Genomic DNA, 17,518 nt, shown 5'->3' with positions numbered 1-17,518 from the left:
TTTCAGTTCAGAAAGCATCCAAGCAGCTCAAGTGATAACTAAAATCTGAGGGCAGCCAGTCAGCCACCCCAGCTGCGCTCGGGAACTCGGAGTCAGGAGAGCAACGTGACAGACAGCGTTACTGTCACAAGTTCAAGCACTCCGAGACAAACGCTATTATATTCCTCACACTTGAAACATGCACAATTCAGAGAGATAATTGAACAAATCTTCCCCTCAACGGTTTTCATTCAAGCTGAGAAAAAGCAGAAAGCGTGACTGTTATGAAGTTGGCAGGCGGCTGATTTTAAAGCAAAGCAAAAAACACCCCAAAGGTACTGCTAAGTCAGACTAGACAGCCTCTAATTCCAGGCTTACAAATCTTAGCAACAGGAGGCAAGAACACATGAGAGCATTTGACTCAGAAGCCTAGATCAAGTTTACAAGCCGCAGGTTGGACATCCCAACATCCTCAGAACCAGTTACATCAGCAAGAGATGCAAAGAATTACTCAACAATTTCATAAAGTGCATTCCTTAATTATAGCGTATCAGTCACTCAATTAGATTTTGGCTTGGTGAGAGGTGGTAAAGTCTGCGCAACAGCCAGAATTTGCAACTCCTGAAACATGTTATACTGACAGGCTCGGGGAACAGATTGTTCTGATCGCTTGTTCGACAGTTACACAGCAGAAGCGGTGCTGGCTCCGGGAACGCTTGCTGTCATCATGACTCTGTTACGGAGCAGACAGCCCACCACCCAGAGACAGGACAATGTGCTTTCTGCCATCCTTTCAGCATGAAGCCTCTTGGCAGACAAAGCAAGTAAAGGTGCCAGCGGTGGCTTTACAAGTCTCATCTTGCTCTAACTGCTGTGAGCAAGCTCATGCCACGTACGCTCCCAAACAAGTGGATTAATAGCTATTTCTAGGATGGAGATTACTCATCCCATCACCCAGAACCAGTTTCACTGTATACACTTAATAAGTTGGAAAATAAAAGGAGCAAACATCTCATGAACTGCCTCAAGTCTAGAGCACAAGTTGTTTTTCATTAAACGAACAGGTTCACACGCTTCCTTCAGGTACAGCAATTACCCAAACAGAGCTTACCATCCCATTCTTCTTATGGTAATAGCTGAGGACTGGGAAGCGACTGCCATGGCGAAACATAGCAACTTTCCGAAGCGCTTCATCATCGATGGATTTGGGGACAATGACAACCGGAGGGTAGGACGAGCACACAGAGAATTCCTTATTGATACAGCTTAGACGCCATTCATCTGTCTGAAAAAGATCAGAACATACAGGCTTTGGGTCAGAAAAGATTACTACTGTTACAGCATAACATACTAGGGAAGAGGAACTTCCACATTCAGGATAAAGCATGCACAGAGCAACGTTGGTGATCTGTTCCATCCGCACTGCAGATGAAAGCTCAGTTGTCCCTATTGGCATAATCACTTTTGTTCATCCAGGAATCTGGACCCCCTGTAACTGGAAAACCGCACTAACTGGTCTGATCAAATCCAGCACCGTATCTTGTCTCCAACAAAAATGTGGCAAAAGAGATGCTATTCAAGAACAAACAAGCCTGACCATTCTCTGCAGCGAGTCTGTTGATTATTTTTCTCACCACACCTCTTGATGCTGCCTGCAATCATAATATCTTGTTGCAGCAGCTCCCAGCAGCTCATAACTCAGCATGCAGATAAAGCTCATATGCAACAAAAGAAATTGTCAAGTGACTCTGGTTCCTGAGGCGCAGGACTTGCTGAACAATGGTTCCCCGCCTGGTTTATCCACATCCTCAAACAGCACAAAATAAGCCCACGTGGTCAGAAATGGGTGACTGCAGCTTTTAGTCATTTCACAGAGACAGCAGACAGTATGTCTGCAGTTCGTACTACAACATAACGTACTGCATTTGCAGATAGCTTCAATCTCATCGGAAGTAAGAGCATGGTATGTGTCTCTCTCGGAGAGACCCCAGAACAGAAATGTTTCATACATCAGCAGATTTTGAGGGGAAAAAAAAAGAGGTTGATTTAGATGCAGGTAACACAGGCTCAAACCTCTATCTGTGCTGAGAGCAGTTAGTAACGCTGCCCACAAAACAAAGAAGCCCAAGAAAGCCAGGAGCGTCCAACTGCAGACGATGAAGCTGCTTTGAGGTTAAAATCGCAATTTAACATTTCCAGCCTGCTTCTCTTCTATGGGCTCTGCTTTACGTAAACCACTACAGCCGTTCCTCCAAAAGCACCTCCTGGAACCAGCGCGGCGCCTAAGCACACAGCTCTCACCGTGAACTCTTGTTACATAACTTTCCAGCTTCCAAGAGCCAAACGCTTGCGAAAAGTGCTGAATATCAGCGCCCCGCACCCTCACCGGCACTTGGCACGAGAACTCCGGCTACCTGATACCCAGGATCAGGCGCAGGACTTGGCTCCATCTCGGGCAAAACCGAAGGTCAACGAGCGGCCTCACCGACGAGGAGTCCTCACTTACTGAAGTCCCGGCTGGGGACAGCCGATACTGCCTTAACTGCGGCCTCAGAAAAGCTGAACTCATGGTCCTCGATGGCAGAACAGTGGCTTGGCTGGGCTGCGTCTGCAATCATTGCCTCATCCTGTAAATCTTACGGCCAATAAAACCTGCTCAGAAGGTTTTGGTGAGGAAAATGACCCAGAAGCCTCTACAACATATTTTGATTTTAACAGCAGCATTAAATTCTTACAAGCAGCAGCACAATAGCAGTCAAATTTACCTGTAAAAGCTCCAGACACAAAGAAATTAAAAAGTAATATAAAACCTTTTGAAGAGGAACAGGCAGCTGCCATCAAGGTATCTTCCCCCCCCCCCCAGTTCCTATGCACTGGCATGACACAGGTGTGAGAAAGCAAAGAAGATCTTAAGTAACTCCTCAGCTGAGGTGTTTTTGGTACAGGCTGGGAAGCATTTGTGTGCCACTGCAGCAGGCAGAGACCCCAAAAAACTCTGCTAATTTCCGCTCAAAGAAAATTTCAGCTAGACAAAACAGCGAGGGGATAAAGCAGGTATCACAGGAAGTAAGAGAAGAGCGTGACAGTTAAATTATACAGTAACAGAATACACAGAAAACCCACGTCAATTCAGGAAGGCTGGTTTAGCATGCATTAATTGCACAGCTCTGATCAGAAGTAGGTGTCTCTTCCCTTTCTTCCAGAGGCTTAGTACCTCTGGTCTCACACCTCCTGACTGGTACCTGGTTATATAAATGGCTCAGAAAACTAGGATCCGTTTAGAAAGGTTTTCTGGCAACGAAGTCTTTCCATGAACAAGCTGATCTGAATCACAACACTATTTCATCATTGGTAGATCCAAGGCACGGGATGCATGGCATAGGGGACAGCAAAATCGTCCCCTTTGGTGGCAGCCTAAGAAAAGGATGCTGGGAAAGGTACATACCGTGCGTACGCCATCGCCGAGAACAGCAACTGCTACCTGAGTTCAGTAGGCTGTCCGGGCAGTCTTGCACCAGCCCTGCTGTCAGCTTATTTCGTTATTCATTAGCCTCAAAACAGTTTCTCTGAACATCTGCATTTTATAAAAAGCAGAGGTTCTCCCAGATGCAAAGTTAAATTGCCTCCGGCAACCACGTTACAGGCAAAGATGAAAAGTTCTGGATCACAGAAGGGAGGCCGGCTGGTCACAGCTCATGCTTTTAATGCGCCAACAATGGTATTTTTCATAGCTTTTTGGGGTTTCTATGTTAAATTACAGCAGATTTCAAATGATGGTGTGCAATTGGTTTACAATGAAAAAAGATGCATGGGTACAGAACTGATTAATAGCAGAATCAGAACTCCATGGTATGCTTTTTTGAGAGACTGGCTGTCACTGATATCACCAGTATGAAAAGGAATGGAAGAGTATCAGCCAGATTTATCTCCCACTTTGGTAATTTAACTCTGCCATAACCTCCTCTCCTCACCATTTATAACACGAGACAGATGATACTGTCATGGCATCCAGCTAAAATTTACTGTTGCATGGGAAGGAGAAGCGCGGCAGCAATTAGCACCATTTGTCTTGTGCAGCACAGCTACTTCTGCAGAGATCCAGTTAACCCCTGCAACGCCAGCTTCACACGGCTAAAATACACCCCGACGTGAATCAGGTGGTAGTAACACCCAACAGTGCAAGTCTCTTCTTGGCTTTTGCTTGGGGTAGGTCTGCAATTTGGAAGAAAAATGCGCCATTACTAACTGGAAGAGCAAGGTAACTCAGCTATGTGCAGCAGCTGCAGCTACAGGAAGCAGTAAGGACTGGAGTGAAAGAGAAGGGGTGGACCTCATCTTCAGACATCACCAGGAAAGTATGCTGCCCGAAGCTCGGAGAAAGTACAAAGTTAACATTTACTTCTCCTAGCAAGAGATCTGTACTTTAGGGAATCAGAAGAAAAAAGTTAATTCCAGGTAAGGCTAAAAGCAGCAAAGGATGGGGAGTGAGGAGAAAGGCGAGAGGACTCCAAAGGAAAAAGAAAGTGGTCAGAAGTATTTTTGTAAACACAGGATTAAATCTCACATTTCTGCTTTTCTTGGCCTAGCGTTTGCTTAGAGGTATTGATTTTCAAATGTTACTGAAAGGCTAAAACAACAGTTATCCTTCCTCCTAAAACTCATAATTGCTAGGAGAGGTTGTAGAGGTTGTTTTCCACAAAACAGCATGAAACAATTCAAGCTCTACTAATAAGCCTGAGAACAAAAGTCAAGAAACCAGGACGGACCTTGGAGGACCGGAAAAGCAGCAACGACAGAGGCCATCCCCACGGAACAGGCAGAAGGCAAGAAGCCCTGTCAGTACCAGACTGTGCGTGGACAAGAAGCATAACAACAGCTGCAGGCGAAGATGGATGCTTGTCTGATAAGAGCAACATATGAGCTATCCACAGCATCGCAAACTGAGCCCCAAACCAGAAAATTCAGCTTGTACAGAAGATAGAGGACAGGCGAACTGTCCAAAACCCTGAGGACTTTCCCACAGCAAAATGGAAGGAGGCAAAAAAAAAAAAAAAAAAGAGAATTAAGAAAGTGATTTTTGTGGCAATGTTGATTATCCTGTTAGTGTACAAACTTCTCAGGGCCCCTTCACTTAACTTTAAGAAGAAACTGAATTTCCAGAGTTAGTTTTCAGTATCCTGCAGTTGTAGAATTTGGCAGAAGAGAAACCTCCCTACCCTGACCTATTAGGTCTTCTCTGACTCCTCAGAAAAAAAATATTAAGCCCTTGTGTATACTCTCAGTTCCATTCGGCCACTTGCTGGTTATGCAGTCGTACACATTTCTCCTGACATACCTAGAACCAACCCAGATCTCATGTACTCCCCAGTGCTTCAAGCAAAAACTCAGCACACACAACCAAAAGCTGGATAAGCAAATATTAACTATCCTGTGCATCTTTTACTCCGTTCATACATTTGTCTTAGTATCTTTGAAGTCTCATCTCGCAGTACAATAATTTGGAGCCCGTGGGCACTGTGGAGTTTCTGATGTAATGTTTAGTGAAGTGTTGAGCTGATTTCTTCACATGACTTAATTCTCAGCTGAATTACTCCATTGATGTGTTGGATTTATCACAAAAATCACGGAAATACGCTTGACAAACACCCTGCTGGTCTGTGCTGTAGGTTATTCCCAACATCAACAGGTACCATACATGCCAACAGCCAATGACAGCCCGCTGAAACTTAATTCCTCCAATTTCTTTAGATCCAATGAAGTAATTTGCCTTAACAGTCCTTCCTGTAACACCTTCAGGGACTAGGTGCAAGCATGCTGTGATAGTATAGCAGCCTCTCTAACCCTGGAGCTGAGCTGCTGGGGTAGGGTGCTTGAGCATTTGCTATCAAATTCTAGGGGCAATGCTAGATGGCCCTTTGTCAGATCAGTGCCAAGCAGTGAAATCACACGGGGGGGGTGGATGGGGCGAGTGTTGAGAGAAAAAACACATTTGGGACAACATATGCCAAGATAAACAAACAAATTAACAAATTATTATTATACAGTATAATACCATATTATCAAACTTTTTTCATCCTAACTTCTATAGTTTTACTTGGCCATTATAGGGTGTGTCAGAGTTAAAACAACTCTGCTGCAGCAGACAAACCTGGAATTAATCCATTACTAGAGCTGCAGTGTGGGTGACATGCAGTTTTTGACAAGCTATTACCATACTGGGGAAGGTAAGGCCTAACAGATCCAGATGGATGATTTAATGGAGAGGGAGGTAACCTTCCGAATTCCGCTCGTTTGACTTACTGGAGAAAAAAAAAAAATAAATCAGCCATTTGCTTGTTCTAGCCTGTCAGATAAAGTTTAATTACAGAACGAGAAATATTTGGTCAACAATATATTTCTCTGTTGTTCAGGAAATGGAAATCATTTGAACATGGCTTTTGCCACCATTTCGTTAAAAAGCAGTTACAGCTGAAGTTTTGGGTTAAAAGCCAAGAATTAATGACCCGCTCGTAGGCATGCATATTTTAAAGAAATGAATTATTGCCCTTGAAACGTAGCGCTATAAAGTCATAAGGCTTTTAAGCGTAAACTTTCCAAGGAGCATATGTTCGGAAAGGCAAAAGATCCACAAACAAGCTATCAGTGCACTTTTAAACCTCTGAAAGAAAACAAAAAAAACCCCGAGCTTATCAATGGATTCATGTTAGCACCCGCATGCCGGTAAATACACCGTCAGAAGGGATTCCGTTCCTGAAATCTAAAAACTATTTCAGCTATGCATCAAAGGCAAAGTGAGAACAGAAGCAGAACCACCTCCTGCAATCTTTCACTGAGCTCTGAGGGATTTTCTTCTGCTGCCTTCAATCCCACTCTCACACCTTCCCCCTTCTCGCCAGATAGCACTTTAGCTTCTGGCCTTCTGATTCCCACTGAAATGCCTGCAAGCTTCCTCTGCTGAGCTGGGAAAGCGTCTGCTGGTTTCCCTCCAAACAGGAGAAGACTCTGAACACTTCCCCCGCTGAAATTAAAACCAAAACTGTGGTGCTAGTTATTATAACAGGTCAGTTTTGTATGTCTTTTGACAGCAGATGAAGATGGGACATGTGAGAGTGCTCCAATTATGAGACAAAACCAGAAAAAACCCTGAACTCCTTCGATTTTCCAGCCATTTCATCACATGGATCTGGTCAAGCTGATCATCTTATTCAGTTATTAGCCATAAACAGAAAGTGATAAGTGCTGCAGACAAGCTGGTTGCAGATCAAAAGGAAAAAAAAAAAAATCAATGTTCTTTGATGCTGTACTAATGGATGTGGTCTCAGAAACCTACGATGATGCAGCAAGTGTACATATTTAACATGAAACAAAGATCTGGAACACAGAGATGCTAACCCAAGGCACTACTAGAACAGGTAGGCTCCTGCAACCAAGCGCGTTCCCACTATATCAAATTCAGCATTCTAAAATGAAGTTTGAACAACAGATACCACAGGCAATGCCACAAGAACAACTCCTCTTCTACAGGTACCAAAATAATATCAACATGTGCTCATGGTACCTGCAAGAATATGACTGGAAATTCCCTGCTGGCTGAACACTCCCAGTATTTCCCCAGCACAGACTACAGCAAAGGGTATTTCAAATTGGCCATCTGTAACTACTGTCATCTTCCCAGACAGCTATGAAATCCTTAGAATTATTTTTTTTAAAACAGCCTCATGTCAATTAAGGGGTTGACAAAGTTTCGTCCCACCCCACTGCAGATGCAGAGTTAGCTAGAAGAAACCCAGGCCAAAGGTCTTGCATTTGTTCTTACCACAGGGGGGTCCACCTCCAAAGGACAAGAACATTTCCTACCTTCCTATTGTCCCAGGTAATCTTTAAATAAGCCTCAAAACTCCAGTTGTGCAAGGTAAAACGTAAGCACTCAACAGGAGTATTTAGCGCAAACAGAAATGCCTGATGTTTGCAGAGCAAATATTTGAACAACACTCACTTTCCACCCAGGCATGGAACGCCTATTTTTAACCACCCCGAGCTTCCACTCCAGACACCACCAGGTGAAATACTTCACAAGCTACTTGCTCTAGCAGATCTGAGTACCTGTGCAAATCCTCAAGATCCAACTTACCACGGAGCTGAGGAGCTCAAATTCTTGGTCAGGCAGAAAAGAGCGCCAGCCATCTTCAACGATTTCAAACATGGGCCGGTAGAAGAAGGGATACATGAGAGTGACAGAATCCAAGGTGGAAAGCGCCTGTGCGGGTGAGAGAAATAAAGAGCTACTTAATTCATTCACACTCCCATTCTACGCAAAAAAAAAAAACCAACCTGAACATCCAGGAAATAGTGGTTTTTCTTTAATATTAGTGATGTAAACTTAAGCCACCCAAAAGTATACAGCCACTAAGCTTGAAATACTACCTGCAGGGTAGTTTAACATACATAAAAAACAGTAGCACGAACAAAAGCAGGTGATAACAGACAATCCAACTGCACTGGGGATTTGTGCAGTGTATCATTTCTGCAGGCTACGCTATGTAGTGGCGCACCACAGGACGAGAAAGGTGCACGCTGAAGCTGAGCCTCATTTTCCCAAATGCTACAGCAAGATATTTGCTCAAGAAAAGTAGGGTTGTTTTAGTTTTTTTTCTTTAAAAACCCCCCAAACCTACAGGCAACAAACAATATTTTAACAACTGAAAGGACATATCCCACCATTCTCATTTGCCTTCCAGAATATCAATGACAACCTTCCTAACTGGGAAAAACAGCTGTTAAGGTCGAGGTCAGATCAAGACCAGAAAAGGTAAGTGCTACTTATAATTATGAGTTCTTACCTCAATAGAGCTAGCAATGTTCAAACACTCCTCCATTCCAGGTATATCCAGCTGAATAATTCGCAGATCTTTGCATTTTATAACGATGGTACCCAATGAGCCCACAAACCTACAGCAAGATATGAAGAAAAAGTCTCTTAAGAACAGGATCTCCTAAGGTATGACGAGGTATCAGACCTCTTCCCGCAACATAAGCCTTCATGACAAAATTCCGTTAGTAGTAATTTGGCTGCAATATCATATTTCAAAAAAATAAACTAACAAAACCACCTCTTTATTTGGTATTTGCACGTCGTGGTCTCCTTTTTTTTTAATTCCATACTTGTGATGCAGCAGTGAGTGGAAGTATAAGTATTACTGGATAAAGAGAAGGTTTTCCTCCCAGCTTTTAAGTCACAAAAGAGAAAAGGTGTGTTCAGGTATTTTCCGACAGTACTGTGTCCTGGTTTTGGCTGGGACAGAGTTAATTTTCTTCACTGTAGCTGGTGTAGTGCTGTACTTTGGATTTAGTATGAGAATAATGTTGATAACACTGAGATGTTTTTTGTTGTTGCTGGGTAGTGTTTACGTTAGTCAAGGACTTTTCCAGCTTCCCAGGCTCTGCCGGGTGCACAAGGAGCCAGGAGGGGAGGGGGCACAGCCAAGGCAGCTGATCCAAACTGGCCAAAGGGATATTCCATATCATACAGCGTCATGCTCAGCATATAGAGGTGGGGGAAGAAAGAGGAAGGCGGAGACGTTCAGAGTGATGGCATTTGTCCCCCCAAGTCACTGTTATGCGTGATGGAGCCCTGCTTTCCTGGAGATGGCTGAGCACCCACCTGACCACGGGAAGGGGTGAATGAATTCCTTGCTTTGCTTGTGTTCATGGCTTTGCTTTTCCTTTTCATTATATTATTGTTATTACTATTTTGCTTTCCCTGTTAAACTGTCTTTATCTCAACACATGAGTTTTCTCAGTTTTGCCCTTCTGATTCTCTCCCCCATCCCACCAGCAGGCAGCGAGCGAGTGGCTGCGTGGGTCTCAGTTGCTGACGGGGCTAAACCACGACACACTGGAAGCTTCAGCTTGGAAGTTCCAATTTCATTAAAGTAAGGCACTGAAACTTCGGTGATTGCTAAAAATACTTGAGTTCAATTTAATTTTTAAAATAACATTTCAGTCTGGCTCGTTACGCTCCCTTGTCTTTAACAAGAAAGTTTGTTTTCTTATACCTGCAATGCCACGGAGCTATTTGCTCTGCAGACCTCAGAGAGGTTAGTGTCTTACCACCACTGGTTACAACCCCAGAAAAGCTCTACCTTACAAAACAAACGCAGCTCACAGACGCCCTCTCCAGTCTTCGTTACGTACCTGAGAGAAGGACGATGCCCGAACAGAAACCGAGTGTTTTCTTTATGTTAATTAGCCTGGAGTGTCCACAGGAACACTGTGGATTTTAGTTCACACAGCAGCAAACTAAGGAAGAGCAGCTGCAGCTCCTCGCGCACCACAGGAGCGCTGGCAGCAGCCAAGGGCAACGCAAGCAGCGGACGCAGGCAACACCCGAAGGACCAAGTTTCAGTCCCTCGCGGTCTAGCCCTCAGCCAGGCCACGCTTGCACACGGGCAGAGTTGTGCACGCTCCACAAGACCTGTTGCTAAGCTTTGGGCTGCCTCACCTGTGCTACAAAAGGTGCCTGTATTTTATTTTAGAATTATTATTACAGCTGAAAGGTTATTATCTCTTTCTTCTGCACAGACAGAGGTTAGCATGCAGAACCAACTGTAATTTGGGTAGCGCTGAAGGAAGAACTACAGGCGTTTTGACAGAAAAGTTCTGCAGCTCCAATCTGCACCTCGCTCGCCCTCGTTGCAGCGCTGCTTCACAGATCTCCAGCGTAGTAACACAGCGCAGCTACGACGCATCACCAGGGCCGTGTTTCTTTCCCACGTTTCTTTAAGCAGAAAGACTACTGGAGATGGCTAGAGCTTGTTCCACTTCTCAAACCCTACAGGTCATACTGAAGTTGCTTAAAAAGCTACAAAAATTTAAGAAGCCATTTGATGACCACCTGATAATTAGGGAAAGCATTGTTTTGTACAAAAGACACTCGTATCACGAAAGCAGAAGAGATTTTATGAACCTGGCACAATGTCACAGCTGTGCACTAATAACCTGAAACTGAACCTTTCTACAATCTCTATTGGTTTAAGAGTCCTGTTATTCCATTCCACCCAGCACCGAGAATATACTCTCATCCTTTTACATGGCAGTTTCAGTGTGGTTACAGTCACACAGAGCTGCTCACAGGGAGGAAGAGGGCTACTCCAGAGACCTTCTAGAAACTAGGGCTGGCAGCAAGGGCTGCCAACATCCTCAGATGTAGCTAACTAGCAACGTGCTGCTCCCTTGCCATAACTTAAAGAGTTTCTTGCTCATTTAGATTTAAGTCACACTGTAAAAGTAACTAAGCTCATTTAAAAAAAGAAAGAAAGAAAAGCTTGTCTATAGCGATTTTCCAAACTGAGCTATGGCTGCTTTAGTACCAGCAGTAGGGAGGATGAGGCCAAACCGCCCCGATGAATGAGCAATAGTAGATGGGAACAGATTTCCTGATGTTTCCATCGCTCTGTTCCTCTCCACCCTCAGGCCAAGATGCAGCATTTCTCAGAAAGGCTCAGAGAAATCAGGAACATGGGAACAAACTTAATCAGCGACCAGCACTTCACCCGTTCTCAGATTCTGAGGCAACCTGGTATTTTTAATTGCGGCTGCTCAACTTCTGCAGTCTTGCTGGCAGAAAGGAAATCTGTTCTTCCAGATTTCCTTAAGAGGCAAGGAAAACAGGGGATTGACTTTGTAATTAACAAAAAAATAAGGTATTATGAGCAAAATGAAAAAAGGCCCAGGATGACGAAGCAGAAGACAATGACCAGGTGAGACAGGACTGCCATTCAATGAGGGGAGCGTGGTGGGGCAGAGGAATACTGAAAACAGCCAGAAAGGAGGGTGAGAAGATTAATCCCTCAAGTCCCTGCAACAAAAGGGGATGGACAAGAAGAAAATGGAGCACTGCAGCTACAACTCAGCTCTACCACGTCATTCCCACAAAGGGTGTGCTGTTAGAAGCATTGCTGGTTTCTGTAAGCAGTTTGGGGAAGTACAGGGATGATGCCATCGAGCAGTAGAAGACTGAGCTGGGGGCTGAGAAAGTCCATAGTCCGCTTCTAATGCCAGTTTTGCTGGGTGATTTGAGGCAAATCACTTCACCAGTGCCTCGGCTTCCATCTCTGTTGAATGGTGGTACAGATGCATCCTTGATAAAGTGTTTCAAGAGTGAATGAAATCCACTGAACAATTATCACAGCGTAGTGCTGGCAAAGATGTTTAAACATAAAAATGCCACTCTATATACGACAAAAAATAAAAACCTTAAGACACAAGAGCCAAATATCAATATCCAAACAGAATGAGAATCAACCTGCCCGTGCCAACACTCTGCCCCGTGCTCTGAGCACCCTTTCTCCTCTCCAGACCTGGATTTGTAGAGGCCGAGGTGGGAGCCGCTCTCGCCAACCGCTTCGCAACCCACGATGAGCCGCAGTTAGGCGCGGGCAGGCAGGGAAGACTGGGAGGCGTACCTTTTTTCAATGGAATCAATGTTGGAGTGCAGCAGCCACAGCTCCTCAGCGTTATCTTGACGCCGCGAAGAAAAAATGAGGTGATGGCCAGTCAAACAGAGCGTGCCCTCCACGGCCAGGTGGAAAGGGCGGTGCAGAGCGACGTTGTCCGCCCGGGGGGTCTTGATCAGCTCCGCGAACTCCATGTTCGCCGGGAAGGCGGCCGCGGGGAGGCCTGGGCCACAGGGAGGCGGCGGGGAGAGGAGGGTTTAACCGCACCGAGGGCGGCGGGGACGCGGCGGGGGAGCCGGGACACGGCCCGCAGGCGGCGGGGGCATAACCCGGCGCTCCGGGAGGCCGGCCCGGCCCCGGGAAGGCCGCGGAGGGATGGGGCGAGGCGGGGAGGGGCGGGGGGGTCCCCCAACCCCGCTGTGAGGGGGGACGGGACGGGGCCGGACCGGGGGGTGCCGGGGGCGGCCGGTGGGGGAGGGAGGGTGCTCGGTGCCTGGCGGGGGCGCGGCGCGGCCCAGCCCTCCCTGCAACCCCGGGGCCCCGCCCGGCGGAGCGGCACCGGACGGAAACTGACGGGCGCCTTCCCCGGATGTTTGGGCCTCACGTGATTCGTCTGGCCCAATCACCGCCCGCGTTCTCACTCTAAGGGCGGAAATCCTGCCCTTACCGGTAACGGTGTTGCTGCGAGGGGTCCGGAGTACCCACACGGCACCATGATAAGCGTTCCGCAGCGTCACAAGGCGGGTTATTTAAGGGAGGTGGGCGGGGCGGAGGTGGGCGGGGCAGAAAAGGGCGGGGTTTGCTGGAGGGGAGCCAATAGGGAAGGGAAGCGGGGTGGAGGTGGGGACAGGGGGGCGGGGCGATGGGGAGCGGGCACGGGGAGCGGGCACGGGGAGCGGGCATTTTCTTATCGAAAAGTCCAAAAACTGAGACATAACGCCAACAGTTGCATTTTTGGAAATACCCCTGGGGTGCTCACGCAGCTCCTCGCCGAGCCCGCCGGCCGCGGCAGCCCGGCCCCCTGCCGCTGCCCGCTGCCCGCTCCGCAGGCGCCTTCCCCAGCAGAGCCCTGCTCCGTCCCGGGTCGTCACCCGGGAGTTTTGGTTTTGGGGAGCGCAGCGGGTGACGGGAGGCAGCTCCGCGCCCTGGGGGAGGCTCAGCAGCGCACTGAGGATCCGCCTGCACGGCTGCTCCTTCCCTCCGCTGGAGCTGCTCCCTGTGCGTTCATGGGATCACAGAACCATTCAGCTTGGAAAAGACCTCTAGGGTCATCAGGTCCAACCCCCAACCCAACACCCCCAGGCCTCCTAAACCATGGCCCCAAGTGCCACGGCTGCACGGTGTTTGAACCGCCCCAGGGGCGGTGACTCCCCCACCTCTCTGGGCAGCCTCTTCCAATGCCTGACCGCTCTGTGAAAACATTTTTCTTAATATCCAACCTAAACCTCCCCTGGCACAACTTGAGGTCAGTTCCCCTTGACATATCACTTGTTACTTGGCAGAAAGGACCAACCCCCCCCTCACTCCAGCCCCTCTCAGGCAGCTGCAGAGAGCGAGAAGGGCTCCCCTCAGCCCCCTCTTCTCCAGGCTAAACCCCCCCAGCTCCCTCAGCCGCCCCCCAGCACACTTGTGCTCCAGACCCTGCCCCAGCCCCGCTGCCCTTCTCTGGACACGCTCCTTACATTGCATAAGGTCCAGTCTTTAGGTCACCATCTTCCCCACACACCTCTCAGGAACACTTCAACCCTTCTCCCCACATGCCCAAATCCCCAGCCCTAGCACCCTCGACACTCAGTTACATTATATGACATTATGTGTCAGTTTTGGACATTTCCAAGCCTGCACATCCCTGTTACCCAGCCCAGAAGGAGCTTTCACAGCCCCTCCTGGCCCTTCGAAGGCCCCCGCACAGCTGACCCTGCCCTTCCTCTGCTGCTTTATTATTCCCGCTCTCAGGTTCCCCATTGCTTTGGCTGCAACTCTGTGATAATTAGGGCTTCTGATTTCCAGGCTCTGCTGCCTGCACGGAGGACAGGGCAGAAGCAAACATGCCAGCGCAACCCCCTGTTTTGGGCTATAACCATTTTTAATTCTAAGCATTGAGTCCCAACCTCTGCTGCAATCTGAGCTTTCCTGACGCCTGCGCTCCTCAGACAGGACAGACCCCCCCGGTAATATCATCCTGGACATCATCCCGAAACTTTTGCCTTGTCAAAGGGGACGGCTGTGGACTGTAGCTGCTCCTTTACAGCGTGGTGCAGCCCGTGACACTGCCAACACCCTACAGCTGGTGGTGAGGATGCAGAGTGTCAGGCATGCATCAGCTCGAGTGCTTTTCCCTGGGTTATCACTGTAAAGTACATCCTTCTTAGGAAAGCCAGAGAGCTTGGGCACAGCTGAAATTCAAAAGTCCACACTGAATTTGGTGGCAGAGGTGTGGGCAGGGATGTGGTCAGCACCGGCTAGTGCCGACCCAGGCAATGCCAGGGAGCAGCTCAGGGGTCGAGCAAAATCCGTTTTGGAGGCCACAAAAGTCTTAATTTTGATGTGGCCAGGCTAAGCCTGAGGTCCAGAGGGGACCTTTTGGCCTGGATTGATTCACTAGCGGGGGGTTTCACCAAAACCAGTAAGCTAGCAAGACTCAAACCCAAATCGGAGGTGAGTAACCCTGAAATCCAGCATTTACCCTGAGAGTATTTGTGAGACTGAGAAGGGCTCAAACCCCTGTGCTTCCAAGCAAAAGCGAACCTCTAAGCAGTGGTAAGAAGCTGAAGGACTCTTCACGCTGGCAGCAAATACCAGACATCTCCTGAAGAGGGGCTCTGCCAGCTGCGTTGGCCACGGCCGCTCCCCAAGAGCGGATGCTGGATGCGGGCTCTGATGCAGAACCACAGGTCTTGCTCACTCCGATTCCTTAGCCTCCATCTGCTTTATCTCTGAAGAAGAACAAAGCATGAAAATCAGGTCATTGGACATTTCTAGGGCTCTCTTTGGAGGAGGTGAATAGCTGTTTGGTACCATCCTGCCCATGATTGCTTTGGTGGAGCAAGTTCAAGGTTATTCAGTCCCTGCATGATGGAAACAGGCTGGAACTATCTGTGCAGATGCAAACAGGCAGCTTTTGATGACAGCCTGTTCTAGGCAATTGCACATGAGAAGGATTGCATAGGTGTTTAGACACAGTGACCTGAATTTTTATACTCACCTCTGGTGGTGAGTTCATTCTGAGATTGTCCAGGCTGTTACTTGCACGTCTTATTAATGCTGGCAGTTTGGGTGATTTTAGTACCTGAGAATCATTTGAAAGTCTAATTAATGACATTTTCTTCTCATAGATATATGCAAAGGTTCATAATAAGGAAGATTAATTCTCCCCTTACAGTGGTTTGCACTGATCCACATCATCAATCCGTCCAAAAAAGAGGGGTCTCTCCTAGGTCTGGAGCTACCAGGGCATGGGAGTCATATGGGTAACTTAAAATACAAACATGTCTACACTGCTGCTTTCAGTCCAGTGCTGAGATGACCTGGAGGCAGCACAGGACTAATCCTCTCTGCATTTTACTGTACAGACTTGGAAGCCTTTGGTATGAATCCAGAGCTAAACACAAACACCCACCTCAGGACATGAGCAGGACTGTTAAAGTGCTGCTGACCTGTGCAGTTTATCCTGGCTCAAGAAGAAAAGCTGTTTCACAGTCCTTCACCATGCACAGTGGTGCTGGAGATCCCTCTGCGATTGCATAGGGACGTCTGGTGCTTTGGGGATATCCTCAGCTTCAGGAGAGGAGCCTGGGGTCTCCATACATCTCCCTCTGCCTTGCAATCAACTTATGGGTATTACCCATCCTGGACCTCCTCAGAGACACTGCCTGGGCTCTCACATGTTCACCCCTTCCGTCCCCATGGCCCCCAAAGCCCCCATCCTCACAAAGAACCACCAGACCCCACAGACCAAGTGGCAGATGCTTTCTCAGAGGGGTGGCCTCCATCTCGCTGAAGGTGCTGTAGGGAGTTATATTTATTAAAAGCATCCTCAGCAGATCCATGGAATCATAGAATGGTTTCGGTTGGAAGGACTGTTTAAAGATCATCTAGTCCAACCCCACTACCATGAGCAGGGACATCTTCAACCAGATCAGGTTGCTCAGAGCCCCGTCCAGCCTGACCTTAAATGTTTCCAGGGATGGGGCATACTCAGCTGAAGAGTGTCATAGAATGCCCTGAGCTGGGCGGGACCCACAAGGACCATCGAGCCCAGCTCCTGTCCCTGCACAGGACACCCCAAATTCACACCAGGTCTCTGAGGGCCATGTCCAAGTGATTCTTGAATATCACCAGGCTGGTGCCGTGATGCCTCCCTGGGGAGCCTGTGCCAGGGCTCCACCACCCTCTGGGGGAAGGACCTTCCCCTAATGCCCAGCCTCACCCTCCCCTGGCACATCTCCCTGCCGTTCCCTCGGGCCCTGGCGTTGGGCACCAGAGAGCAGAGACCAGCCCTGCCCCTCCTCCTGCCCTCGGGAGGGAGCTGCAGAGCGCCATGGGGCTGCCCTCGGCCTCCTCTGCTCCAGCTGAACAACCCAAGGGACTCCAGCCGCTCCTCGTACGGTTTCCCCTCTAAACCCTTCCCCAGCCCCGCGGCCCCCTCGGGACACTCTCCAGTACCTTTATACCCCCAATGTCCTGCGGCGCCCAACGCTGCCCACAGCACTCGGGGTGAGGCCGCCCCAGCGTGGGGTAGAGCGGGACAATCCCCCCCCCCGCCCGGCTGCGATGCAGGGCTCGGTGCCCCCCAGGGCGCGGTTGGCCCCTTGGCTGCCAGGGCACGCTGGTGGCTCGTGTTCAACCTGCCGTCGGCCAGAGCCCCCCGGTCCCTCCCTGGGGAGCTGCTCCCCAGCCCCTCGCTCCCCAGGCGTCTGTACAGCCGGGGCTGCCCTGCCCCAGGGGCAAAACCCGGCACTTGCCCTTGTTAAACTCCATAGGGCTGGTGATTGCCCAGCTCTGCGGTGGGTCCAGACCCCTCTGCAGGGCCTCGCCGCCCTTGGGAGAAAGGGCAAAGGCTTCAGCCCCATGGGCAGCAGGGA

General features: G+C 48.6%; 1 protein-coding gene and 1 long non-coding RNA gene across 6 annotated transcripts in view; one reads left to right on the top strand and one right to left on the bottom strand.

The window, feature by feature from the left end:
• Positions 1-13,038, bottom strand: part of MTMR9 (myotubularin related protein 9) — a 34,641-nt gene extending 21,603 nt beyond the window's left edge. For 2 of the 5 annotated variants that reach the window (XM_075086541.1, XM_075086542.1), the window contains exons 1-4: positions 12,444-13,037; positions 8,820-8,928; positions 8,111-8,236; positions 1,091-1,264 (exon numbers count right to left, since the gene is read on the bottom strand). In XM_075086541.1, the coding sequence (XP_074942642.1) occupies positions 1,091-1,264; positions 8,111-8,236; positions 8,820-8,928; positions 12,444-12,628 (594 nt within the window). In that variant the 5' untranslated portion in view covers positions 12,629-13,037. Of the gene's footprint in view, positions 1-1,090; positions 1,265-8,110; positions 8,237-8,819; positions 8,929-12,443 lie in introns of all 5 variants that reach the window. The other 3 variants (XM_075086540.1, XM_075086544.1, XM_075086543.1) reach the window with 3 other exon arrangements.
• LOC142054247 (uncharacterized) lies at positions 8,861-11,205 on the top strand. Its single transcript, XR_012659467.1, has 3 exons — positions 8,861-8,977; positions 9,818-9,911; positions 10,561-11,205. It is a non-coding gene; the product is annotated as an uncharacterized LOC142054247 (long non-coding RNA).
• Positions 13,039-17,518: the final 4,480 nt, after the last annotated feature.

The sequence above is a fragment of the Phalacrocorax aristotelis genome, chromosome 3 (genome assembly GCF_949628215.1).
Source record: "Phalacrocorax aristotelis chromosome 3, bGulAri2.1, whole genome shotgun sequence".
Taxonomy (NCBI): domain Eukaryota; kingdom Metazoa; phylum Chordata; class Aves; order Suliformes; family Phalacrocoracidae; genus Phalacrocorax; species Phalacrocorax aristotelis.
Note: the sequence above shows the minus strand (reverse complement) of the source record. Positions and strands in the feature narration are given on the sequence as shown.